Source organism: Ranitomeya variabilis, chromosome 1 (assembly GCF_051348905.1).
Source record: "Ranitomeya variabilis isolate aRanVar5 chromosome 1, aRanVar5.hap1, whole genome shotgun sequence".
Classification (NCBI taxonomy): Eukaryota; Metazoa; Chordata; class Amphibia; order Anura; family Dendrobatidae; genus Ranitomeya; species Ranitomeya variabilis.
The window spans coordinates 947,302,369-947,330,329 of record NC_135232.1 but is presented as its reverse complement, the minus strand read 5'-3'; the positions used below and the strand labels follow the sequence as shown (position 1 = coordinate 947,330,329).

General features: G+C 41.2%; 1 protein-coding gene across 5 annotated transcripts in view; it reads left to right on the top strand.

Moving 5' to 3' along the window:
- Nucleotides 1–27,961, top strand: part of INPP4B (inositol polyphosphate-4-phosphatase type II B) — a 1,036,387-nt gene that overhangs the window by 819,615 nt on the left and 188,811 nt on the right. For all 5 annotated transcript variants that reach the window (XM_077279254.1, XM_077279258.1, XM_077279253.1 and 2 more), the window contains one exon: nucleotides 18,129–18,306. In XM_077279254.1, the coding sequence (XP_077135369.1) occupies nucleotides 18,129–18,306 (178 nt within the window). The remainder of the gene's footprint in view (nucleotides 1–18,128; nucleotides 18,307–27,961) is intronic.

Sequence of the window (27,961 nt, the reverse complement as noted above, 5' to 3'; positions counted from 1 at the left end):
GCAGATGGGAACGCTATGGTGACACGGAGGCTGGCGGGAAAATACGGAGACACAGAGGCTGATGAGAGCAGGGAAAGGATATAGGAGCCGGGCAGGTACCGCAGAGAAACAGGAACTGAGGGAACACGGCAGGAACACTGGAAACAGGCAAGGCACTGCAGAGAGAGGAGGAGACCCAAGGTCAGAGGGCAAGGAACGCACAGAGACCACAGGCAGCCAGAAGCACTTGTTAGCACAAATGAACATCAGGCACAGAGGAGCAGCAGGAAGCAGCTTACATACCAGCGTGGGAGACACTTCCGGGTTACAGTCCTCCAGGATGACGGAGAGGACAGGAAGGAGCGCCAGCAGAGGAATCAGATGTGCGCACGCGCAGAGCTGAATGCGACGCGCGCACGCACCCGACGAGCTGCAGAAGCCGGGGGCGAGCGCAGGAGAGAGGACGCTTCAGCAGAGGAGCTGCGCCGGGACGCCGAGGATGGGTAAGTATGACAGGGCGCGGGGAGCGGCGGTGGCAGCGGCATTACACAATGCTTGATTATCTTGTGCCAAACAAATCAGAAGAGTAGATATCTTTCTCCTTCACAGTCAACACTTAAGAACTGTATCAGTCATCACATCCGCATTTATCCACCATTACCTTTCGTCAGTCATCTTTGTCAGGTTTTCCCTTTTTTAAAGACCTGTCAGGCTCACTTATCACATATAACTTGTTTGACACAAAAGAAAAAATACGAGGAGATGGAGTAACAACAAATAATGAAGTCTGGTACAATTCTCACCTTGACGTTTGTCAGTATTGATTGAATCAATGCTGACTTGAACAAGTCACAAATGGTTTAGGGATAACAGGAAAATAACAGTTCACTGGTAAGAATAAAAAAATTTTAAAAAAAGCAACTTGAAAAACTGTTTCTATTCGATATAGTAAAATATACTAAAGCAAAGTAACCCACATTAAAAACACAATAATCTGAGGATTAGCAGCCTTTCCTGCTGAATACAGGACCATAATACAGGTTCAGAATACTTGGACAATGATTCAACTAAACCAAACTTACAGTACATCAAATAGATTCCTATATTAAAGTCCCATTAAAACTGGCTTATATGTCATGTATATATCTGTATTACTGCTCTATTTACAACAGAGCCATAAAAAGGCTTTTTGTTCAAAATCCTGGTCCACATACTAAAGAATGACTCCCATCACGATTTTTATCCTTTTAATGTATTGCAGTTATCATATGATATGACACGGTTTGCTTAGAATTGATCTTTTTGTCCTTCTACTCATATAATTCTTTTATTTTCCATTAGGTCTATGACATCACATGATTAAAAACTGACTAACTGAATCATTTGAAGCTCTATGTAGGAACAGGAGGTCAATTTTCCCTATATGACTTACAGTCACTGCAGTGGGGAGGATTCAGTAGCTGGGTCAGTAGGTGAAGAGGGAAATGATAAATGAAGGGACAAGACTTCCTGTTTTTCCATAGAGAAGAGAAAAGAGAAGAATTAGCTGGGTAGAAAGACAAAATGAGCAATTGTAAGTATTCAGTGCTATATAATATTTTGACTGCATTTTATTAACAGGAAAAAACTTTGATGGGAGGAGGAATGCTTCTTTAAAAATAATACAATTAAACAGTAATAATCGTTATTTTATTTTTCATAAATCAGCAGTACACATGAAAATAATCTTTGTAATATATTTGATCAAAGAAATCTACTTCTTTCTAATCTAAATTCACTAGTAAAATTAAAATTTTAACATTAGTGAGAGAGGAAATGTCTGTTGCTGCTCATAAGAGTCTATGCAGGAGGGTGGAAGGAAGAGCTAGAGACAGACACAAAAATTCAGCTGCAGGTTCACCTGAAATGACAGTTAGGGTCTGTGCACACCATGTGGTTTTGTCACATTTTTTCTTCACAGATTTGCCACAAAACCTAAAGGATTTTCTGATACCAGCAAAGTGAATTAGATTCATAAAGTCTCATGCACACATTGCTTATGTTTCCTTGCAGATTTACAGCAGACGAGCAATATGTCAATTTTTCAGCATTTTTGCTGCAGATTTCATCCATACTAATGAGTGAGAAAAACACATAAAAAACACATGCAAAAGAAGTGTCAAAAGCACATCAAGAAGGCAGGAAAAATGTGTGTATTTTATGCTGCATTTTTTCCTGCCAACACATCAGTATTTGCTGCAGATTTTTCTGATGCAAATACTGAATGCATGCACATACCTGTCACGTAGTGACTAGGAACTGTGGGCACTTACCTAATCCCTCGAACTAGGGGCGCCCTTGTGTTGTAGCTGTTGGCGTTCTGACCCAAAGTCAGATATGCTGGATCACCGGTGAGGTCAAATTAAGAGGTTACGCCCTCAAGATTTGCAAGTGCTTGGAGAAAGAAATTCACACACAGGTTGTGAGCAAATCACTTTTCTGGTTTAATGATACAAGAGGCAGTATTTTTATACCATTTACAGCAAATGTAACTCAGTGTAGGTCAAGTAGCCCCCCCTGTTACCCAGGGTTGTGCTTTTTTTACCATATACCCAGAACATGTTGTAAATATGAGTATTGAAAGCATTTCATATAAGATAGGAAGTACAAAATCCTTTCGTCGGAGACTATAAAACTACTACATTATAAGAACAAATTCTGGCAAATTCTAGCAATTAAAGGAAAAACATTAACCCTTCTACATCACTTTTATATCCTAATCCCATCAAATAATCCTGAAGGTGGAGATGCCGGGGTCATGTGCCTTAATATGCTCCTATATTAACTCTTATCTGTTCCCTCCCCCACCCAGGGACGTGTGAGGCCGTAGTGTTTAAGATATCTCTAACCAGACAAACAAGGAAGGACAGACAGGGATAAATGAAAACTACAATCATACAAAATACACTCACCAAACAACAGAGTGAAACACAAGGAATGTATAGTACAGTGAAATCAAATAGGACGGGATGAGGATTAACACACAAACTCCATGCAACAATCTCCTGAACAACTCTGCAAACACCTACTCTGAATACGAAATTCGCATTCAACTCCTAACCAGGCAGGGCAGTGCCAGTGCTGAGCATATATAGCAGAGGGGAGTGGCCCAGGACTGAACAGCTGAGACAATCAAAGTTGGAAAGCTCCAAGAGATCAACTGAAATGATTAACCCTTGCACTGCCAGCGAGAAAAAAAATGGCACTATTTAATAAGATGGTAAAGCAGTTTGTGAAACCTGACACCTCGATCTTCTGGCCCCTCTTTGTTGTGGTATCCCCATGAGAATACCCTTACAGTTTACACTAATTGTTACTCATCTTTCCAGGGATTTCTACCATTGATCATTTAATTGTTTATAGTTTGCAGTAATGATGTCCCTTTCACAATGCTGCAGCCAATCACTATGCTGATTGGTTCTGCCGATGGAGATGGCTCAAGCACTGCAGCCTTTTTATAATAAAGGTACATAGGAACTCTCCTGACCACTATATGCCTCCAATTTAATACAGAGATGTTCTTCTCTTTAAAGTGCTTGTATGGAATTGGACAGAAGATGTTCAACTCCTTCCAAAAAAATTATGCAAACTTCATTCAATGACACTGTGTGTGAACTCTTAGGCTATGTTCCCATGATGAGCTTTTTGTGAGTTTTGATGTTGCAGATTTTCTGCACCTATTAAGTAAACTAAGTTGCTTGCATTTTTTTTTTAAAATAAGCAGCATAAAAACTCACCAAAACTCATCATGTGCACGTAGACTTAAAGACCACTGTTGTTGCATTGTGTACAAATTGTATATTCTTAATTGTTTTATCCTCCTGGTTGCTGCAGTTCATTTTAGTTAGAGGTGACAGGGTTATTTTGTAGTGCCGGCCTAAAGTTGGGGAAGGGTAATGATGAGGACTGGTGTGTGTGAGTTCCTGTTTTTATGGTTAGTTGTTAGTGAGCTACAGATAAGGAAGAACACCCTCAGCGGAGAATCATCAACAGTGGGTATGTGTGGAAGCAAGAGATTGGCAAGGGAGCCAGTTATTCAACAAGCAATTCTACAGTGGTGGCAGGCTCCTCACAGCAGGTAAGTTAGGGCAGCTAATCTGGAAGAGCTTAAGAAGATCACAGTATTAGCCAGACCTGGAGATCAGCAGGAAAGAAGACTGGTTCAGCCAAACTGGGGCACGTCAGTAAGGTGGTAGCTAGTGATAGCTCCCTGGTGCATCATAACATATTGTGTCCCCAGCGTAACTTGTTATGCATCTGTAACATTTCTCACAAGTAATGTTCCACCATCCAAACCACTAATAATGTGCCTCTGTGTTGTGCAGAAGTTTAATCTAAGCTTTGTTCCTGCTACCCTTTGTATATAAGTTCCAACTTCAGTAAACAAGACTTTTATTTTTGTAAAGCCATCTCATTTTTTCATCAGAATTGATGCAGGTAACAGTAGCACAAATGCACGCACACACCCAGGGACCCCTTGTAAGATGTTTCACAGTGCTCATATAGATGTCGGACAAATTCCCCCCTTACACACGAGTAGAGTATTTGGTGAGTTTTATGTCCTCCATATTTGTAAACCAATACCCGCAGTGGGAAAACAAAATACAGAAGTGGTGATGTGTTTCTATTATACATTTCCTCTGATTGTGCCACTCCTGGTTTTAGCTTGCAAATAATGAGGTAAAAAATATTCAAAAAGTAAAAGAAAAGAGGCTTCGCTTCAGCCAGCTCACCGACAACCACAGGTGCGTGGAACTTTGTCTTGACTTCACGTGCAGCAGACACTAATGTGAAGGAAAAGTGGTAGTTCCAGGTCCTTTAAAATTCAAAGTCTTTATTTTCAGGTTAAAACTCCATAATAGTCATAAGATCTTTGTACATAGTGGACATGTATGCAGCGGAAAAGAGAGGTACAAGCAACGCGTTTCGATCACTCAGAGTCATCACTCTTGAGTGATCGAAACGCGTTGCTTGTACCTCTTTTTCCGCTGCATACATGTCCACAATGTACAAGACTTTGAATTTTAAAGGAGCTGGAACTACCACTTTTCCTTCACATTAGTAAAAAATACTAAACGTGTGCACGTGGCCTTAGTGTAATTTGACAATCAGTAAACCTGATCTTGTCTAGTTTGTGATTGAAAGATAGTCACAATGGATTTATAGGGGACCTGTTTCCAAGTTTAAAAGTGTCCAATTTTTGCTCTTATTGTATTACTGCTATAATTGTTCCCTTGATTATTCAATTTGTTTCTTTTTGGGTTTTTTTCTCTTCAAATCTGCCATACGATTCCAGATATATTGGCCTTTCTATTTGGTGTTAATTTTAAAAATCTTTGCTCACCGGAGAGCAGTCTAAAGTCAGACCCTGAGAAAATCCATTGAACGACGCCACTCTGGTAAAGACCATTAAAGCTAGCATGAAATAAAGACTCCCATATCTCTGGAACCGTATAACGGATTTGAAAGCAAAAACAAAAGATTGAAAACTTTGGGGAGCAGAGGGAATAAAATAACTGGAAAAACAAAATATTTCTTACCTGGTTACATGCTCTCTTTATGCATGTTCCTTATAAGTAGTATCATCTGTGACTTTTTAACTCCCCCAGTAATCTTTTGATGTTAAGGACTGGGCCTATATTTGGATTAGAATAGTGTTTGATTGTATAAGTACTATCATGGAAGGCCAGGTCCACATGTTGAGTATTTTTTTATTTTTTTACCTCAGTATTTGTAAGCCAAAACCAGGAGTGGGTGATAAATACAGAAGTGGTGACATGTTTCTATTATACTTTTCCTCTAATTGTTCCACTCCTGGTTTTGACTTACAAATACTGAGGTAAAATACTGACCAAATGCTCTCTCATGTCTAATGCTCTGATTTGCTAACATTTGTGTAGGTTGGACTTGTATGTTCAGTATGGGACTGGCCATTTTTGCTGACTTAATAAATTAAAGAATATGTAGATTACTGGCAAAAAATTCTAATGGAGTTATAAATCTGATTAGGTGAAAAGTGTATGTCTGCATCACCAAAATGTAGAGGACATTATTAGTGATGAGCGAGTATACTCGTTGCTTGGGTTTTCCCAAGCAATGCTCGGGTGGTCTCCGAGTATTTGTAACTGCTCGGAGATTTAGTTTTTGTTGACACAGCTGCATGATTTACAGCTCCTAGCCAGCTTGAATACATGTGGGGATTCCCTAGAAACCAGACAACCTGTGCTCAGCTGGCTAGCAGCTGTAAGGGTCGAGGGCCAGGGAGGCAGTCATAGCTGACAATAATCCCTGTATCACCCACTGGTCCTGTCCCATTAAAGTACCTCGGTGCTACTCCTCTACGCCATCAAGGTTTTCCCGATACGGGACAGTTACCTCTGCAGAAGATTCCAAGAATAAAGAGTCACAGTCCGGTTTTACTTCAACTTCAACATGTTTACTCAGCAACTTTTCATCCAGGGCACACACTGTTACAGCATCGGGCATCTCTGACCCTTGCCTGTCGCTAAGCCTGCATTCGAAACGGTTTGTACTATACGGTCCCACAGTGTCCTCAATGTCCAGTATTACTGCCTTTCATGAGGGCATTCCCTGCCGTTTTGCCCCGGTCCTGAGGATGGCAACCCACGCAAAAACCTGCCACATCTTGGTGCACTTTTTCCCACTTTGCTCAGCCTTCTTCTGTCCAGTAGCTGCAGTCCCACTAATACTGCACTGCTGATTCTGTAGTTGCTGTACTTTCTGTTTTTAGTTCTTAGCCCTGGATACTACTGCTGTGCCCACTCTACCTAGAAGAACGTTGCGGGGCACGATGTGCTCTGGCCCAGCCAGCTCCCCTGTGAGCTGTGCGGGTGCCAAGGCCCCAACTGCCTTAAAACAGGAAGCCCTCATTATCTTATCTCCATCGTGCCCTTTCTAACTATTCCTTATGCCAGGGGTCCCCAACCTGTAGCTCAGGAGCCACATGTGGCTCGCGGACCCATGAATTGTGGCTCGCGGCTGTTTGTCAGTTTGGTGCATTAGCTTCAGTTCTAGCAAACAGGTATCAAGAGCACATCTGAAAATGGTGAAATTAGTGAGTAGCCCTGCACAGTAGAGCCGATCTGGATGCACATATGCTGGTCTTAGGGGTTTTAAGATGATTTAAGTATGGTACACTGGAGACAAGATGACACCACGTGTCAGAGGAGGTGTTTGAAGGTGGATGTGACAGTGTCTTAGGAGTGCTTTATAGGAGAATACTGAATGGGGGTATTGTAGGAACCCCTGGATCTTTGTATATTGCTTTGGGGTGATTGATTTTTGTGGAAAAGCTTTGGTTACCATCACTAGACATTACATCATATCGTGTTAACACATTATATTAACCAAAGCGTACCAATAATGTTATAAATGCATCCACTCTACAGTGATTAGTTCAAAACCTCTGGAAATTTTCACCCATTACCACTAAAACCTTTTTTCATATGAACAAATTGAGATTTGTTACGTTTTTACATTACTTGCAAGTTATCTGATTAAATCTGAATATACAGTCATCTGCCGAGGTTGTACAGCTCATTTACTGCGCTAAGTGAAAAGATGTCTAGACACAAAATTACATTCTGTATGTTGCATCTATAAAGAGAACTGTACACCAGTGCCAGCTGGCAGTATATGAAGTAGTAATGTAAAGTGGCTTCTTCAGTTGTCACACTAGTTGCCAACAAAGTTCACGTAGCAGAATTATGGATTATGTGAGATTACCCTGCTTCAAGTGAGCTTTTATTAGTCACATTACTTAGGTTTTATTAAAAATATAATCAGTAGTATGGGCCCTGCCTGCCATGATAATCACTGTACATCCTAGATCTCTGACCATATTGGGATGATGTGATGGTTTAACTATTAGATACTATTTGGTAGATTCATCATATGCCATCTACCTTGGTGGTCATATTGCTCAGCACAATTCTCAGAAACATATCTAACCAATATTAACCAAAAACCAACTCAAAGCAAATAATTGGAAATTCTCTGTGAGCTAAATTCTATAGTGTAAATTAGTATATAGTAGGTGAAATAGTTCAGCCATGTGTGTAGGCTTTAAAGGGAACCTGTCACATAGAAAATACTGCTCCATGTGAAGCAACATGAAATAGAGCAGGAGGAGATGAGCAGAGTGAAATATAATTTTGTTGGAAAATATTCAGTATAAATTGTATTAAAAAATTTAAAATTCCTGCTCATTTTGGCTTTGAATTCCAGTGGGGCGGACCTGCTAAAAATGTATGGGTGGAGGTTGACTGAACAGGATTCTGGTAGTCTTTATATCAAACTAGCTGAAGAGCCCGGCATTGCCTAGGCATAGTAAATATCTGTGGTTAGTTATAGCACCTCACTTCTCTTATTTTCCCATCACGCCTCTCATTTTCCCCCTCACATCTCTCATTTTCTCCCTTACACCTCTCATTTTCCCCCTCACTCCTCTTATTTTCCCCCTCACTCCTCTCATTCCCCCCTCACTCCTCTCATTCCCCCCTAACACTTGTCATTTCGACCTCACATCTGTCATTTTCCGATCACTCCACTATTTTCCCTCACTCCTCTCATTTTGCACTCACACCTTTTCATTTTCACCTCACACCCCTCATTTTCACCTCACACCCCTCATTTTCACCTCACACCTCTCATTTTCCTCTCAGTATATACATGTTTGTCATCTCCCTTATATATAGTATACACCTGTATGTCATCTCCTGTATATAGTATATACCTGTATGTCATCTCCTGTATGTAGCATATACCTGTATGTCATCTCCCCTGTATATAGTATATATCTGCTGTATGTCATCTCCTCCTCTATATACCTATGTGTTATCTCCTCTTTTATATAGTATAGACCTGTATGTCATCTCCTCCTGTATATAGTGTATACCTGTAAGTCATCTCCTCCTGTATATACCTGTGTGTCATCTGCTCCTTTATATAGTATATACCTGTCATCTCCTCCTGTATATAGTATGTACCTGTATGTCATCTCCTCCTGTAAATAGTATATACCTGTGTGTCATCTCCTCTTGTAAATAGTATATAACTGTGTGTCATCTCCTCCTGTATATAGTATATACGTGTGTCATCTCCCCTGTATATAGTATATACCTGTTTGGCATCTCCTCCTGTATATAGTATATATCTGTGTGTCATCTCCCCTGTATATAGTATGTACCTGTATGTCATCTCCTCCTGTATATAGTATGTACCTGTATGTCATCTCCTCCTGTATATAGTATACACGTGTGTCATCTCCTCCTGTATATAGTATATACCTGTGTCATCTCCCCTGTATATAGTATATACCTGTGTGTCATCTCCCCTGTATATAGTATATACCTGTGTCATCTCCCCTGTATGTAGTATATACCTGTATGTCATCTCCCCTGTATATAGTATATATCTGCTGTATGTCATCTCCTCCTCTATATACCTATGTGTTATCTCCTCTTTTATATAGTATAGACCTGTATGTCATCTCCTCCTGTATATAGTGTATACCTGTAAGTCATCTCCTCCTGTATATACCTGTGTGTCATCTGCTCCTTTATATAGTATATACCTGTCATCTCCTCCTGTATATAGTATGTACCTGTATGTCATCTCCTCCTGTAAATAGTATATACCTGTGTGTCATCTCCTCTTGTAAATAGTATATACCTGTGTGTCATCTCCTCCTGTATATAGTATATACGTGTGTCATCTCCCCTGTATATAGTATATACTTGTTTGGCATCTCCTCCTGTATATAGTATATATCTGTGTGTCATCTCCCCTGTATATAGTATGTACCTGTATGTCATCTCCTCCTGTATATAGTATGTACCTGTATGTCATCTCCTCCTGTATATAGTATACACGTGTGTCATCTCCTCCTGTATATAGTATATACCTGTGTCATCTCCCCTGTATATAGTATATACCTGTGTGTCATCTCCCCTGTATATAGTATATACCTGTGTCATCTCCCCTGTATATAGTGTATACCTGTGTGTCATCTCCCCTGTATATAGTATATACCTGTATGTCATCTCCTCCTGTATATAGTACATACCTGTGTGTCATCTCCGCTGTATATAGTATATATGTGTGTGTCATCTCCCCTGTATATAGTATATACCTGTGTGTCATCTCCTCCTGTATATAGTATATATCTGTGTGTCATCTCCTCCTGTATTAGACCTCGTTCACATGTTATTTGCTCAGTATTTTTACCTCAGTATTTGTAAGCTAAATTGGCAGCCTGATAAATCCCCAGCCAACAGGAAGCCCTCCCCTCTGGCAGTATATATTAGGTCACACATACACATAATAGACAAGTCATGTGACTGACAGCTGCCGTATTTCCTATATGGTACAGTTGTTGCTCTTGTAGTTTGTCTGCTTATTAATCAGATTTTTATTTTTGAAGGATAATACCAGACTTGTGTGTGTTTTAGGGCGAGTTTCATGTGTCAAGTTGTGTGTGTTGAGTTGCGTGTGGCAACATGCATGTAGCGACTTTTGTGAGATGAGTTTTGTGTGGCGACATGCGTGTAGCAACTTTTTGTGTGTCGAGTTGCATGTGACAGGTTAGTGTAGCAAGTTGTGTGCAGCAAGTTTTGCGCATGGCGAGTTTTATGTGTGGTGCGTTTTGAGTATGTGCAAGTTTTGTGTGAGGCAACTTTTGCATGTGTTGCAACTTTTGTGCATGTGGCAATTTTTCCGCGTGTGCAAGTTTTGCGTGTAGCGAGTTTTCCATGAGGTGAGTTTTGCACGTGAGGCGAGTTTTGCGTAAGCATAGTTTTGCGCGTGGCGAGTTTTGAGCGGCGACTTTTGTGTTTCGACTTTTATGTGGCGAGGTTGGTGTATGGGTGGTGATATGTGTGCTGAGGGTGATATATGTGTTCAAGCACGTGGTAGTGTGTGGCGCATTTTGTGTGTGTGTTCATATTCCCATGTGTGGTGAGTATCCCATGTCGGGGACCCACCTTAGCAACTGTATGGTATATACTCTTTGGCGCCATCGCTCTCACTCTTTAAGTCCCCCTTGTTCACATCTGGCAGCTGTCAATTTGCCTCCATCACTTTTCCTTTCACTTTTTCCCCATTATGTAGATAGGGGCAAAATTGTTTGGTGAATTGGAACGCGCGGGGTTAAAATTTCGCCTTACAACATAGCCTATGATGCTCTCGGGGTCCAGACGTGTGACTGTGCAAAATGTTGTGGCTGTAGCTGCGACGGTGCAGATGCCAATCCCGGACATACACATACACACACATACATACACACACACATTCAGCTTTATATATTAGATATACCTGTAAGTCATCTCCCCTGTATATAGTATACACCTGTATGTCATCTCCTCCTGTATATGATATATAGCTGCATGTCATCTCAGTATATAGTATATACGTGTATGTCATCTCCCATGTATATAGTATATACCTGTATGTCATCTCCTCCTGTATATAATATATAGCTGTATATCATCTCCCCTGTATATAGTATATACCTGTATGCCATCTCCTCCTGGCTGTCAATTTGCCTCCAACACTTTTCCTTTCACTTTTTCCCCATTATGTAGATAGGGGCAAAATTGTTTGGTGAATTGGAACGCGCGGGGTTAAAACTTTGCCTCACAACATAGCCTATGACGCTCTCGGGATCCAGACGTGTGACTGTGAAAAATTTTGTGGCTGTAGCTGCGACGGTGCAGATGCCAATCCCGGACATACATACACACACACATACATACACACACACACATTCAGCTTTATATATTAGACTAGCTGTACTACCCGGCTTCGCCCGGGTTAATGACTGCTGTTAGCAAAATAGAATGTGTTAACAAAAATTTATTCTGCACACAAAAACCACAAAACAAATAGATAGAAATGTAATTATTAAAAGGCAAAAACTAAGCAAATAGAAGCATTTCACAACATATATTAGCTTTGTTATACTGAGAATGTCTTTGTTGCCTATATTAACCAATCAGAGCTCAGGTTAATTAACTGTAGCAAAATAGAAGCTGAGCTGTGATTGGTTGCTATTGGCAGCCTGATAAATCCCCAGCCAACAGGAAGCCCTCCCCCCTGGCAGTATATATTAGCTCACACATACACATAATAGACAGGTCATGTGACTGACAGCTGCCGTATTTCCTATATGGTACATTTGTTGCTCTTGTAGTTTGCTTATTAATCAGATTTTTATTTTTGAAGGACAATACCAGACTTGTGTGTGTTTTAGGGCGAGTTTTATGTGTCAAGTTGTGTGTGTTGAGTTGCGTGTGGCGACATGCATGTAGCGACTTTTGTGAGATGAGTTTTGTGTGGCGACATGCGTGTAGCAACATTTTGTGTGTTGAGTTGCATGTGACAGGTTAGTGTAGCAAGTTGTGTGCAGCAAGATTTGTGCATGGCGAGTTTTGCGCGTGGCGAGTTTTATGTGTGGTGCATTTTGAGTATGTGCAAGTTTTGTGTGAGGCAACTTTTGCATGTGGTGCAACTTTTGTACATGTGGCAATTTTTCTGTGTGTGCAAGTTTTGCATGAGGTGAGTTTTCCATGAGGTGAGTTTTGCACGTGTGGCGAGTTTTGCGTGAGCCTAGTTTTGCATATGGCGAGTTTTGCATGTAGCGAGTTTTGAGTGGTGACTTTTGTGTTTCGACTTTTATGTGGCGAGGTTGGTGTGTGTGTGTGGTGAAATGTGTGCTGAGGGTGGTATATGTGTTCAAGCACGTGGTAGTGTGTGGCGCATTTTGTGTTTGTGTTCATATCCCCGTGTGTGGTGAGTATCCCATGTCGGGGCCCCACCTTAGCAACTGTACGGTATATACTCTTTGTCGCCATCGCTCTCATTCTTTAAGTCCTCATTGTTCACATCTGGCAGCTGTCAATTTTCCTCCAACACTTTTCCCTTCACTTTTTCCCCATTATGTAGATAGGAGCAAAATTGTTTGGTGAATTGGAACGCGCGGGGTTAAAATTTCACCTCACAACATAGCCTATGACGCTCTCGGGGTCCAGACGTGTGACTGTGCAAAATTTTGTGGCTGTAGCTGCGACGGTACAGATGCCAATCCCGGACATACACACATACATACATACACACATTCAGCTTTATATATTAGATATACCTGTATGTAATCTCCTGTATATAGTATATACCTGTGTGTCATCTCACCTATATATAGTATATATCTGTGTGTCATCTCCTGTATATAGTATATACCTGTATGTCATCTCCTCCTATACATAGCATATACCTGTGTCATCTCCTCCTGTATATACTATATACCTGTAGGTAATCTGCTCCTGTATATAGTATATACCTGTGTGTCATCTCCTCCTGTATATAGTATATACCTGTATGTCATCTCCTCCTGTATGTAGTATGTACCTGTATGTCATCTCCTCCTCTATATAGTATATACCTGTGTGTCATCTCTCCTGTATATAGTATATATCTGTGTGTCATCTCCTCCTGTATATAGTATATACCTGTGTGTCATCTCCCCTGTAAATAGTATATACCTGTGTGTCATCTCCTGTATATAGTATATAGCTGTATGCCATCTCCTCCTGTATTAGCCCTCGTTCACACGTTATTTGGTCAGTATTTTTACCTCAGTATTTGTAAGCTAAAATGGCAGCCTGATAAATCCCCAGCCAACAGTAAGCCCACCCCCTGGCAGTATATATTAGCTCACACATACACATAATAGACTGGTCATGTGACTGACAGCTGCCGGATTCCTATATGGTACATTTGTTGCTCTTGTAGTTTGTCTGCTTATTAATCAGATTTTTATTTTTGAAGGATACCAGACTTGTGTGTGTTTTAGGGCGAGTTTCGTGTGTCAAGTTGTGTGTGTTGAGTTGCGTGTGGCGACATGCATGTAGGGACTTTTGTGAGATGAGTTTTGTGTGGCGACATGCGTGTAGCAACTTTTTGTGTGTCGAGTTGCATGTGACAGGTTAGTGTAGCAAGTTGTGTGCAGCAAGTTTTGCGCATGGCGAGTTTTGCGCGTGGCGAGTTTTATGTGTGGTGCCTTTTGAGTATGTGCAAGTTTTGTGTGAGGCAACTTTTGCATGTGTTGCAACTTTTGTGCATGTGGCAATTTTTCTGCGTGTGGCAATTTTTCTGCGTGTGCAAGTTTTGCGTGTGGCGAGTTTTGCACGTGTGGCGAGTTTTGCATGTGGAGAGTTTTGCGCGTGGCGAGTTTTGAGCGGCGACTTTTGTGTTTCTACTTTTATGTGGCGAGGTTGGTGTATGTGTGGTGAAATGTGCACTGAGGGTGGTATATGTGTTCGAGCACGTGGTAGTGTGTGGCGCATTTTGTGTGTGTGTTCATATCCCCGTGGTGGTGTGATTATCCCATGTTGGGGCCCCACCTTAGCAACTGTACAGTATATACTCTTTGGTGCCATCGCTGTCATTCTTTAAGTCCCCCTTGTTCACATCTGGCAGCTGTTAATTTGCGTCCAACACTTTTCCTTTCATTTTTTCCCCATTATGTAGATAGGGGCAAAATTGTTTGGTGACTTGGAAAGCGCGGGGTTAAAATTTCACCTCACAATATAGCTTTGACGCTCTCAGGGTCCAGACGTGTGACTGTGCAAAATTTTGTGCCTGTAGCTGCGACGCCTCCAACACTTTTCCTTTCACTTTTTCCCCATTATGTAGATAGGGGCAAAATTGTTTGGTGAATTGGAAAGCGCGGGGTTAAAATTTCACCTCACAACATAGCCTATGACGCTCTCGGGGTCCAGACGTGTGACTGTGCAAAATTTTGTGGCTGTAGCTGCTACGGTTCAGATGCCAATCCCGGACATACATACATACATACATACATACACACACACACACATTCAGCTTTATATATTAGATATCTGTGTGTCATCTCCTCCTGTATATAGTATATACCTGTGTGTCATCTCCCCTGTAAATAGTATATACCTGTGTGTCATCTCCTGTATATAGTATATAGCTGTATGCCATCTCCTCCTGTATTAGCCCTCGTTCACACGTTATTTGGTCAGTATTTTTACCTCAGTATTTGTAAGCTAAAATGGCAGCCTGATAAATCCCCAGCCAACAGTAAGCCCACCCCCTGGCAGTATATATTAGCTCACACATACACATAATAGACTGGTCATGTGACTGACAGCTGCCGGATTCCTATATGGTACATTTGTTGCTCTTGTAGTTTGTCTGCTTATTAATCAGATTTTCATTTTTGAAGGATACCAGACTTGTGTGTGTTTTAGGGCGAGTTTCGTGTGTCAAGTTGTGTGTGTTGAGTTGCGTGTGGCGACATGCATGTAGGGACTTTGTGAGATGAGTTTTGTGTGGCGACATGCGTGTAGCAACTTTTTGTGTGTCGAGTTGCATGTGACAGGTTAGTGTAGCAAGTTGTGTGCAGCAAGTTTTGCGCATGGCGAGTTTTGCGCGTGGCGAGTTTTATGTGTGGTGCCTTTTGAGTATGTGCAAGTTTTGTGTGAGGCAACTTTTGCATGTGTTGCAACTTTTGTGCATGTGGCAATTTTTCTGCGTGTGGCAATTTTTCTGCGTGTGCAAGTTTTGCGTGTGGCGAGTTTTGCACGTGTGGCGAGTTTTGCATGTGGAGAGTTTTGCGCGTGGCGAGTTTTGAGCGGCGACTTTTGTGTTTCTACTTTTATGTGGCGAGGTTGGTGTATGTGTGGTGAAATGTGCACTGAGGGTGGTATATGTGTTCGAGCACGTGGTAGTGTGTGGCGCATTTTGTGTGTGTGTTCATATCCCCGTGGTGGTGTGATTATCCCATGTTGGGGCCCCACCTTAGCAACTGTACAGTATATACTCTTTGGTGCCATCGCTGTCATTCTTTAAGTCCCCCTTGTTCACATCTGGCAGCTGTTAATTTGCCTCCAACACTTTTCCTTTCATTTTTTCCCCATTATGTAGATAGGGGCAAAATTGTTTGGTGACTTGGAAAGCGCGGGGTTAAAATTTCACCTCACAATATAGCTTTGACGCTCTCAGGGTCCAGACGTGTGACTGTGCAAAATTTTGTGCCTGTAGCTGCGACGCCTCCAACACTTTTCCTTTCACTTTTTCCCCATTATGTAGATAGGGGCAAAATTGTTTGGTGAATTGGAAAGCGCGGGGTTAAAATTTCACCTCACAACATAGCCTATGACGCTCTCGGGGTCCAGACGTGTGACTGTGCAAAATTTTGTGGCTGTAGCTGCTACGGTTCAGATGCCAATCCCGGACATACATACATACATACATACACACACACACACATTCAGCTTTATATATTAGATTTACTGACCATCTATTTGAAACACTGAAGGCATATAAATGTAAGGCCCACACTGGATGACTCTTCACACTGGTCAGAGTTGGTAGGATGATGGATTGAGCTAAATACAGGGTAATGTTGAAGGAGAACCTTAATAGCAGTCTGACACTGTGTGGCTGTGCACTGAGAACGTCACTCCTGAGGGGAAATTAGCTTTATTCACCCCTGCAACCTCACCCCTTTCAGTCATAGGGGTGGTGACGCCATGGTTTCATTCACCGCTCTGTGTAGAGAGAGCAGCGACTGTAACCGTGGTCTTAGGGTATGTTCCCACGGTCAGTAAACGCTGCGGGTTGGATGCTGCGTATATCTGCAGCGTCCAACCCACAGCAGCCAGATGTTACAGCATAGTGGATGGGATTTCAAGAAATCTCATCTCCACTATGCATGCATGGATGCCTCTGGCTTCCCTGCAGAGACGGACATGCGGCGTGTCTTTCCAGACTGCAGCAGCATGTCTATTTATCTTGCGGAGACGCTCGGTCTCCGCAAGATAAATATCACCAGTCCAATGTATTGGGCGTGGTGATTCTGCACAGTTCAATTAACACATGTGGAATCATCCGCCGGCAGCACTTTGGACGGAGCGGACATGTGCTGCGTCCAAAGTGCTGCCGATTACTGACCATGGAGATTTAGCCTAAGGCATCGACTGACAGCCAACACTAATGATGAGCTCTGGCAGCATTGCACAGACTGCATACATTTCTAGTAAACCCCCATCTGTGAGAAGTACTAATCCAGGTCTGTACAAGGTTTCACCTTCTGAATTTATGTATGCGCTAAACCAAAATAACTATGGTCCAGACAAATTTTGTGAAATCCTCAAAGTGCGCTTACATTTCTTGTTAAACCCTGTCCCTATGCTTTGCAAAGTAATTTACTATATTGAATATTTTCAGGCCCATTCCGCTTCAAAACACTACATACTAATAGACCAAAGTATTGATGAGTTTTTAGCACTTTGGTATAAACATGAATGTTTTTACCCACTAACAGCAAAAAGTGACAATGAAAACAAGGAAACATATAATAGAAAATTTCTGAATTTTCAATTACACAATAAATATTAATTTAATAACTTTCGATGGCAGTCACGTGTTGCATTGTTAAGGAATGAGATTTTGAAAACATCTCACAATTTGGCAGAAACATACCAGGTGAGTCACAGTTTTGCTGAAAATCTGCCATGTTTTAACCTTCTTGACTTCATTGTGGGAAATCAGTGGCATTAAGAACCACATTTAAAAAAAAAATTACCGTAATACCATAATTGAGAATTATCTATAGAATCAGTGCTAGAACATTTCTGTAAATTGCTTCCCTCTGCACCGTGTGCGTTCGCGTAGCCTAAGGATTTTCTTCTCTTCTTTCATTTTAGATGGGAATGCTTGCCCATTTATTTTTAGCGGTGTTCAGCAAAAAGACCACTTTCAAATATCTCTTTTAAGTGTATAAATCTACAGCATGCAATACTTATTTTTTATGAAGCTTAGCTAGCAAATAAATTGGTTTCAACTCCTCACATATAGTACATTTGTGGTTTCTTGGGTTCTATACTTCAAAATAATGATTGGTGTTGAATTCTCCAAGATAAACATGCTGCCATTTGCAGGCGTGCGAGAAATCAATTTCCACATGTTCCTTTTATTTTTTAAATTGACTATTCAGTTCACAGTTAAAGAATCTGATAATATTTTCTTGCCGTTTAATAGAAATCTGCATTTCTGTTTTCCAGCACTGGGTACCAATGTATTTACTATTCACCTGAGAACACGGAAAAGGCGAAAGAAATTTTAAGCAACATCAATCACCTTCAACCTCTTATATCAAGCCATACAGACCTGCTGCTTAATTCAGCAAGACAGTGCTCTGCGGACAGCCTCAAAAATTCTTTAAAAGCACTCTCGGAAACGGTGAGATCCAAATCTGCCATGCAATGACTCATGTATAAAATAGACTCCCTCCTAATGCTACTCTTCTATGTAATGTACAGACTGACATTCGCTACATTATAGAATATATAGAACTCACTTTGAAAGGTAGACTTCAAAATGCCAAGTCAATGCAATAGCAAACAGCTAATACCTTTGAAAAAAGCAATTTAACATTTTCAATATCTTTATTTCCTGCTTTTAAAGGTGTTTTTGAAAGTAAGATTGCAGGCTTTCAGAGGCGGCAGATTCTGTTATTAAATTGAGTTATTTCATTGCAGCGAAGCTTTCTTCTCTTTCTAATACTAATAATTGTTGCAGAGAAGCAAGTAGAAGATAATGTTCTTTTAAGATAGAATATTCTTTTTTGTTTTGTTTTATCTGAAAGTGATTTTTTTTGTGTGCAGTTACACTTGCCGGCAATTGTACTGCAAACACAGCACTAAACTGCGAGCAGATGGAGTAAAATATTGTTGGTGGCTGACTTATGAATTGTGCTAGGAAATAGGCTTTCTCTGAGAAGATAGACTCCACAAGAGAATAGGAGGGTGATGCTGGGTAATGGGCTTTGCATTAAAGCAATTAAATATACCGTATGTGTGAAATGAAGGTTTATTAGAGGCGGTGATAAGTATCTGATGTGAAAAGCTGACGAGGGAATGTAACTGTTGATAGGTGTAAAATATTAGTCAAAGGCTTGCCAAAAATAACCTTTTTGGTCTCAGATTCAAAGCTAATTTTCAGAGTGAATAGGCTGTTCATTGCTCATTTCCCATGTAACTATGGCTACAGGAGAACTGTAGGACATACTTGTCAACCCTGCTTAGAAGAAGAGATGACCACCTGAACCGTACCGTATTTACTACAAACTTCTTGGAACTTGCTACTCTGAGCAGTCTCTTTATTCAGGGATACAGGAAATGAAGTGTAGAGAGGTAGGAAACTGGAGTAACCCTACAGAAGGAGGAGTAAGTGAGGCAGACTGAATGTCGCTGCATTCTTTGCAATGTGTACTGATAGGAACATTTCAATGTGTGCTTCATTTAGTCACTTGTTTATTTAGCACTTGTACGTTTAATATTGCAAAACTGCAGAATATTTCCATAAATATGCACAGTTTCTGGTTGCTTCACATTTCCTGGCATGTCTGAGCTCCTGTCGCCACTGGACGTTACACCTACTCTGTCAAAGGCACATCTCTGAGTCCAGAGAGGGTCACCCTCACAATAGATTTTGTGTCTGCTCTTTGAATCAGTCACTCCCAGGACTCCAGGCCCTTGAAAGCACAGACCCCATTTACGATAGTCCACAGAATGTGCACTCTAAGCACTCATCCTCACAGAGTTGCACACAACTGGGTCACTGGACTCTTCTGCCTGTCTATAACCCAATGGTTAGTCCTGGTGCAGCGTTTCTCTGTTGCTGAACTGGCTTTGGCTATGGAAGATAGCATGCACTTTCACTGTTTTTCTCAGCTCTGCTCACCTGCGCTTTGGCTGTTACAGATATTTAAACCTTACAGATTAGGCCGGTGTCACACTTGCAACTGCAATGCAAGAAACTTGCGTGAGTCTCTCACCTCAATACCCAGCACTGCCGCTGGCAGTTTGGACTGGAGCATTCAGCTGCATAGAAATACATGCATCCGCCCTCTCCGGTCCCGAGTGCTGGCTGCCGTGCCGGGTATTGAGGCGAGTTTCTCGCATTGCAGTTGCAAGTGTGACATCAGCCTTACATTCCCCCTCCAACCCTGGCTCCTATCTCCGCTTATGAGGACACTTTTTATCAAGGTAGTTTCTTCCTCATCTCTCTTACAGGTCTCCTTCACCCCAATTCAATGGTTTTTTTTATACATTTCTTTAACCATATGAAAAAGACTATAAGGCCGGAGTCACACTACCGTAGAATATGGACGAGTGCTATGCGGTAAAAAATCGCATAGCACTCAGACCAGTACTCCTCTATGGGGCAGCTCACATCAGTGTTTTTTTTCATGGCCGTTTGCTACGTGTGAGTGATATCGCAGCATGCTGCGATTGTCACTGACACTCAGCCGAGTCTCGGCTCACTAGCACCCATATAAGCATGAAAATAAAGTGAGACAATGCACATCACTCGCATATCATCCTAGTAATGGGCAATATACGCTGACCCCGGCAATGGAGGAGATGGAGAAATGAATTTCTTCACCTCCTCCACAGCTGTGCTCCGATCCGCTCTGTGTGAGAGTCTCGGAGCACAGACGCATGGCACTCGGCTCCTGCTCACAGCAGAGCAGGAGCCAAAGGTCATTAGCATATTGCATCCAATGCTCTCACATCAGATGCCATACGCTCGTCTGATGCCGGCCTAAAACTGTAATGTACCTTAAAATGCACTTTTTTGGACACAGACATTTTATTGACCTACTAGTTGTCTATATAAAAAAATATACCTAGCCATAAAACATGGACTTACCCTTACATAATAAATTATTATCTGTTTTATATGGTTATCTATCAGAGATAAAGTAGACAGCACCGCCAGTACCTCCGAGTAATGGTGCGTGATACACCTGGTTGCAAAGGAAGCTTGCCTTCGGATCTCGGGTGCTTTAGCCAAAATGTCAGAGATGCATACCATGTCCATAGAAAAAAGAAGGTAATAGCACTCACTGATCCTTAAAATGGGTAATCCTTTATTCAAGCACTTTAAAAACCTTCATGGCTCGTGGGTGTGCTGAGAAAAGAGTGTGCAGCTACCGACTTTTATATGGTTATATGATTATAAATGATGTTGTCGCTAAATTCCCACAATGAGTATTTGGTGAGTTTTTTATGTTGCGGATTTTAGGCAACAATTCTGAACCAATTAGCTAACTTGTGTTTTTTCATTGCATTTTGAGTGCGTTTGGCATATGCATTTTTAGGCTATGTTCACACATTGCGTTTTTGCTGGAGTTTTTTTGCACATTTTTAAGCTGCGTTTTACAGTACCAGCAAAAGCTGAGATTTCAGAAATCTCATGCACACATATTACTTTTTTTTCCTGATTGAATTGAAAAACTACTGCGCTTTTGAAAACTGTCACTTATTTCAGGATTTTTGTAGCATTGTTTGCAGCATTTTGTCGTCTGTAGAGAGCAACGAATAAGTGCAAAAAAAAAGCAAAAAATGCAGGTGTCAGAGTTTGCTGTGTTTTTAGTGAAAAAATGCAGGCACAGCAGTACGTGAAACCCATTTTTTTTTTATGATTTTCCCAAGTTTAAACCATAATGCCTTGGTCTCCTTAAAGGAGAATAGCAGTTGAGATTTGCACAGTTTAATTAAGTTGGTGATATGTGTAAAGTAAAGATTGGCTGACCAAGGTGTGAAATTGAACAATCCCTGACCAACTCAAGGGCCAACCAAAGTGTAAAAGTAAACAGTGCCCTACAATCAATGCTCTGCCAATGTCTTTGGTAAACTATTCCAGACCTATTCAAATTTCCCGCTGTTATATTTGCATTTGTGTATTTTTTTTCATGAACTCATATTCAGAATAGTAAAAATCTTTTTCCACTAAATAATCTGATCAAATTTCCCTTTTTTCCAAAATGGTTTTATGGATTAATATATGTCTTGTATTGGTGACCTAATACCTTGCATTGTTCATGCTTCTGTGGTGAAAGCAAAGCTGAACTTTGGGATCCTGAAAAACGTAGCAAGAATGCAGCAAAACCTGCTTTTTGTAAGTAGCAAATACGCAGAAAAAAAAACGCAGCGAAAACACAACCTGTGAATTTAGCCTTTTGTTGATTTTTTTTTTCTGCTGTGGTTTTTGTCTTGTTTTGGTATGTCATGTTTTAAATAAAATAGTTTTGATTTTGATATGTCCTGTGACTTAACTAAAGTTTATTGATAAAGTCATATACAGATTTCACGCGTAGGGGAAACGCACTAAAAATACACATGCATTTTTTACCTATGGATTTTCCAGATCTCATTCCAAGTCTAGGGAAAATCTGCAAATAAAATACAGAATTTAGGCTGCCGTCACACTATCAGTATTTGGTCAGTACTTTACATCAGTATTTGTAAGCCAAAACCAGGAGTGGAACAATAAGGCCGGGGACACACTTAACGTATAAAAAAACGGTCCGTTTTTCACGGCCGAGAATCGCACAAATGTTTCAAAAACAGTGATCCGTGTGCCGTGCGAGGATGCGTTTTCCTCGCATCAAATGATCCGTGTGACATCCGTGTGACATCCGTATGGCATCCGTATGCCGAGATTTTCTCGCAAGCTTGCAAAACCGACATCTAATGGATTTATGTGCTCAAATGTTCGGGAAAACATATATACAGTATATATATATATATATATATATATATATATATGTCATTGAGACACATATATATATATTCTGTATTTATATTTCATTCAGCGCGATATCTGTGAAAAGCCGGTAATTCAATTGCCGGCTTTGCATTTCTCCTTCACAAACCCGACAGGATATGAGACATGGTTTTCATACAGTAAACCATCTCATATCCTCTTTTTTTTTGCATATTCCACACTACTAATGTTAGTAGTGTGTATGTGCAAAATTTGGCCGCTGTAGCTGCTCAAATAAAGGGTTAAATGGCGGAAAAAATTGGCGTGGGCTCCCGCGCAATTTTCTCCGCCAGAATGGTAAAGCCAGTGACTGAGGGCAGATATTAATAGCCAGGAGAGGGTCCATGGTTATTGGCCCCCCCGTGGCTAAAAACATCTGCCCCCAGCCACCCCAGAAAAGGCACATCTGGAAGATGCGCCTATTCTGGCACTTGGCCACTCTCTTCCCACTCCCTGTAGCGGTGGGATATGGGGTAATGAAGGGTTAATGCCACCTTGCTATTGTAAGGTGACATTAAGCCAGATTAATAATGGAGAGGTGTCAATTATGACACCTATCCATTATTAATCCAATTGTTTGAAAGGGTTAAAAAACACACACACACATGATTTAAAAGTATTTTAATGAAATAAACACAGCAGTTGTTTTAATATTTTATTGCTCTCTCATTCCATTTTCAGACCCTCGCTTGGCAAAACAATAAACACACAACATACATACCCTCTCTGATGAACTGTCACGTCCCACGAAGTAATCCATCTGAAGGGGTTAACTAATATTACAGGCAGAGCTGCGATAATCCACTCGCTCGTGCCTGTAATCCCCGGGTGCTGAAAGGAAAGCAGTGATCTATACTTACATTCAGTCGCGGTGATGCGCCTCTGCTGGATGTTCTCATGAACTGCAGCCTGGGAACTTTTTCCCACGCTCCAGGTCATATGAGGACATCCACCAGGGGGCGCATCACCGCGACTGAAGGTAACTATAGGTCAATGACCTACATTTCCTTCAGTCGCGGTGATGCGCCCCCTGGTGGATGTCCTCATATGACCTGGAGCCTGGGGAAAAGTTCCCAGGCTGCAGTTCATGAGAACATCCAGCAGAGGCGCATCACCGCGACTGAATGTAAGTACACATCACTGCTTTCCTTTCAGCACCCGGGGATTACAGGCACGAGCGAGTGGATTATCGCAGCTCTGCCTGTAATATTAGTTAACCCCTTCAGATGGATTACTTCGTGGGACGTGACAGTTCATCAGAGAGGGTATGTATGTTGTGTGTTTATTGTTTTGCCAAGCGAGGGTCTGAAAATGGAATGAGAGAGCAATAAAATATTAAAACAACCGCTGTGTTTATTTCATTAAAATACTTTTAAATCATGTGTGTGTGTGTTTTTTAACCCTTTCAAACAATTGGATTAATAATGGATAGGTGTCATAATTGACGCCTCTCCATTATTAATCTGGCTTAATGTCACCTTACAATAGCAAGGTGACATTAACCCTTCATTACCCCATATCCCACCGCTACAGGGAGTGGGAAGAGAGTGGCCAAGTGCCAGAATAGGCGCATCTTCCAGATGTGCCTTTTCTGGGGTGGCTGGGGGCAGATGTTTTTAGCCATGGGGGGGCCAATAACCATGGACCCTCTCCTGGCTATTAATATCTGCCCTCAGTCACTGGCTTTACCATTCTGGCGGAGAAAATTGCGCGGGAGCCCACGCCAATTTTTTCCGCCATTTAACCCTTTATTTGAGCAGCTACAGCGGCCAAATTTTGCACATACACACTACTAACATTAGTAGTGTGGAATATGCAAAAAAAAAGGGGATATGAGATGGTTTACTGTATGTAAACCATGTCTCATATCCTGTCGGGTTTGTGAAGGAGAAATGCAAAGCCGGCAATTGAATTACCGGCTTTTCTATAGAACACCGCTGCGTATTTCTCGCAATGCACACGCATGGTCCGTGTGTAATCCGATTTTTTCTCGCACCCATAGACTTGCATTGGCGAGTCTCGGCCGAGATACGCTGACAATCGCAGCCTGCTGCGAGTTCCCTCGGATCCGAAATACGGTGGAGAAAATATCGGATGATGGGAGCTGGAGCATAGATTAACATTGGGCCGAGTGCTATGCGATTTTTTATCGCATAGCACTTGTCCGTATTACGGTCTAGTGTGACCCCGGCCTTAGAGGAAAAGTATAATAGAAACATATGCACCACTTCTGTATTTATCACCCACTCCTGGTTTTGACTTTCAAATGTTGAGGTAAAATACTGACCAAATATGAACGTTTGAACCTGGCCTTAGTGAGTGTTCACACGTTCAGTTTTTGGTCAGTATTTTATATCAGCATTTCAAAGTCAAAAGAAGTGGGCGAAAAATCCATAAGTGGTGCACGTTTCATCTGATTGTTTTACTTCTGATTTTGGCTTACAAATTCTGATGTAAAATCCTGACCAAATACTGAATATGTGAACATGGCCTTATGCTTACTATTGTACAGTACTGCAAGTATACCTCTTCTAGACAAGCCATAGTTTTATCTTTCCAAAGATAGAACCTTCCCGCTTGGTCTTCCAGAAATCTATTGCAAGTGAATCATTTTTCCCAGTACGTTAAAATAAAAAATGAACTAGTTCAAACGAGAGTCTAAGGAAAAAGAACCTTTCATGCATATCTTTGATATGTCCCTTTCATATGAATTTGAGGCATGGTTTGCGATTGAGCTGTGGCAGTTGATGCAGGTGTCCTTCACTTACATAACGCGCAAGCGTATAATTTATTAACATTGTTTTTCATTTTGACATTTATTGGGACTAACTTAAAAGAACAACAACGGCTTGGGAAGGTATTCCCTCAGGAAGGAGCCAGACACGATTTGGATGCAGAAGAAAGAAGCCTATGTAGACAGATGGCCTGTGAAGCCCATACATCTGCAATATTATGAGCAGCACTGGATCTTTATAGCTTGGAGTGATTTCAAGGCTTGACACAATTGAGAGAAGTTACATTGAATCATTGTTGTCGTTCAATAAGAAAGCAATGTCAATATGCAAGGATTTACAGAATGCAGCACCGTTCACTGTAATACAAAGCCTGGCGTGCTCGCTGCTGCTTCTTGATTTGCAGCTTTTCTGTTGTAGTAAGGCCAATATCCTTATCTAAGTCTGAATATAAATGTCAGAGCATACTTAATAACTCTCCTAGTGAAATAGGAGACCTCCTGGACTCCCAGAAGAGCAGGCTGGTTTCCTATATGCACCACATCCTCTTTAAGGCTCCCTTTCATATTAATGGGTCTGCGCACATGTCAATGTGTTTCCATGGACCATGTGTCCATTTTTCAACAGCAACGCTGGCCGCAAAATATCCCGCACAAGTGCATACTGATAACACACAGTTCACGTCAATGTGTCATCAGTGTGACACGTATAGGCGCCTTGGAAAATGCAGTAAACTTTGCGCTGTTCCCAGTATCTTGGTGCTGAATCTTACTGTCATGATTGTTGCATTGTCTCCCTGCGATCACTAAGACTAGGCGAGGCTCATAGCAGTTGTAATCATGGTCCGTTATCTGTGTCTAGCACTAACTACAACTGTCATTGTTGTCGCCTGGTCTCCCTCCAATCAGCGAAACCTGGCAAGTCTGATGACAGCTGTAGTCAGCAGCCGTTGTCTTTGTCTAGCTTGTATTACATTTTTTTTTTAAATGACGTGGGGGTCTCCATTAATTTTCCAAACCAGCTGAGCGAAAGCCAACAGCTAGGGACTGGTGTTAATATCCTGGGAAAGTGCCAATAGCCATAAAGAGGCCCAAGCTATTAATAACATCTCACAGCTATTTGCTAAGCCTTTACTGGTTAGAAAAAAAGGTACCCCAAACAATTAGGTGGGTTATCCCTATTCTTACTAATTAGCAAAGGCTAAACAGACAGCTGTGGGCTGATATTAACAGCCTGGTAAGCAGCCATGGATATTGGCCCCCTCCCAGACTAAAAACATCACCCCTCACCTGGCCCAGAAATGGGTTATTCATAAGATGTGCCAAATCTGTTGCTTAACTGAAGAAAGAAGCAGCCAGATGAATTCAGAAGTGTACAGGGTATACGTTCAGCTCAGATTCAACTAAATGCAGCAACATTAATTGGATGATGCTTTACAGTACAGATGGACAATGAACTACAAAATACTGTGCCAACAGCACAGGAGATTTTTTTATGGCATAAAAGTGGAATATTCTTAATGGCCAACTCAATCACCAGATCTCAAACCCATCGAGCAAGAATATCCCGTGTGTACAACAAAACTTATGGCCTAAAAAGCCACAAACAAGCAACAACTGAAGACTGCTGCAGTAAAGTCCTGGCAAAGCATCACAAAGGAAGGAAACCCAATGCTTGGTTGCATCCATGACTTCTAGACTTCAGACAGTCATTGCCTGCAAAGAATTATCTGTAAATTGTTCAAAATTAACATTTTATTTATGGTAAACTTAATTTGTCCAATTACTTTTGAGCCCTTGAAATGAGGAGGCGTTGTAGAAAAATAGTTGCGATTGCTAAAATTTTCAAAGCATATTTTTGTTCAACCCCTTTTATTTATACCTGAAACTCTGCACTTTAATTGCATCTCAGTTGTTTCGTTTTAAATAAAAAACAGTGGTTCAAATCATGAAAATTCCTGTCACTGTCCAAATATTTCTAGATCTAACTATGTGTGGAGGAATGTTGTAATAAGGCATCCAAAAGACATAGAGAGTATTCTTGAGCGTGATATTAGAGCTTTCTAGAGCTTGATGTGTCCAGCAGTTTTGTGCGTTTAGACTGATCCAGGGTGCTTTGGCCAATAGCCTCCCTGGCCACCGCTTGGAAAGTTCCCGGGAATGACGTGTGACATCACTCACTATGTGTATGGTGGCCTGAGAAATATAAAAATAGAAAGCATTTTGGGAAAAGCCTTATTTCCTTTGTCAGGGCTCAATATTACAACATAACACCTTATTCGAGCACATTCTCTCATCATTGTCAGGCACTACTCCCTAATTTTATTATACTTTCATCATTACGCTAGATTTGTAGTCCTGCATGCCTCACAATTTTATAGGCATTTGTCTCTTGGTTTTTACCAAACACGGTGATAGCTTCCTTATCTGCACATATGGTCTAAGACATGTTTTTATCTCCTTAACGACCACTGATAAGCCTTTTAATGGCGGCAGTTAAGGGTACTTATTCTTCAATGTCACTTTTTAATGGCCCCCTTTATTATCCCC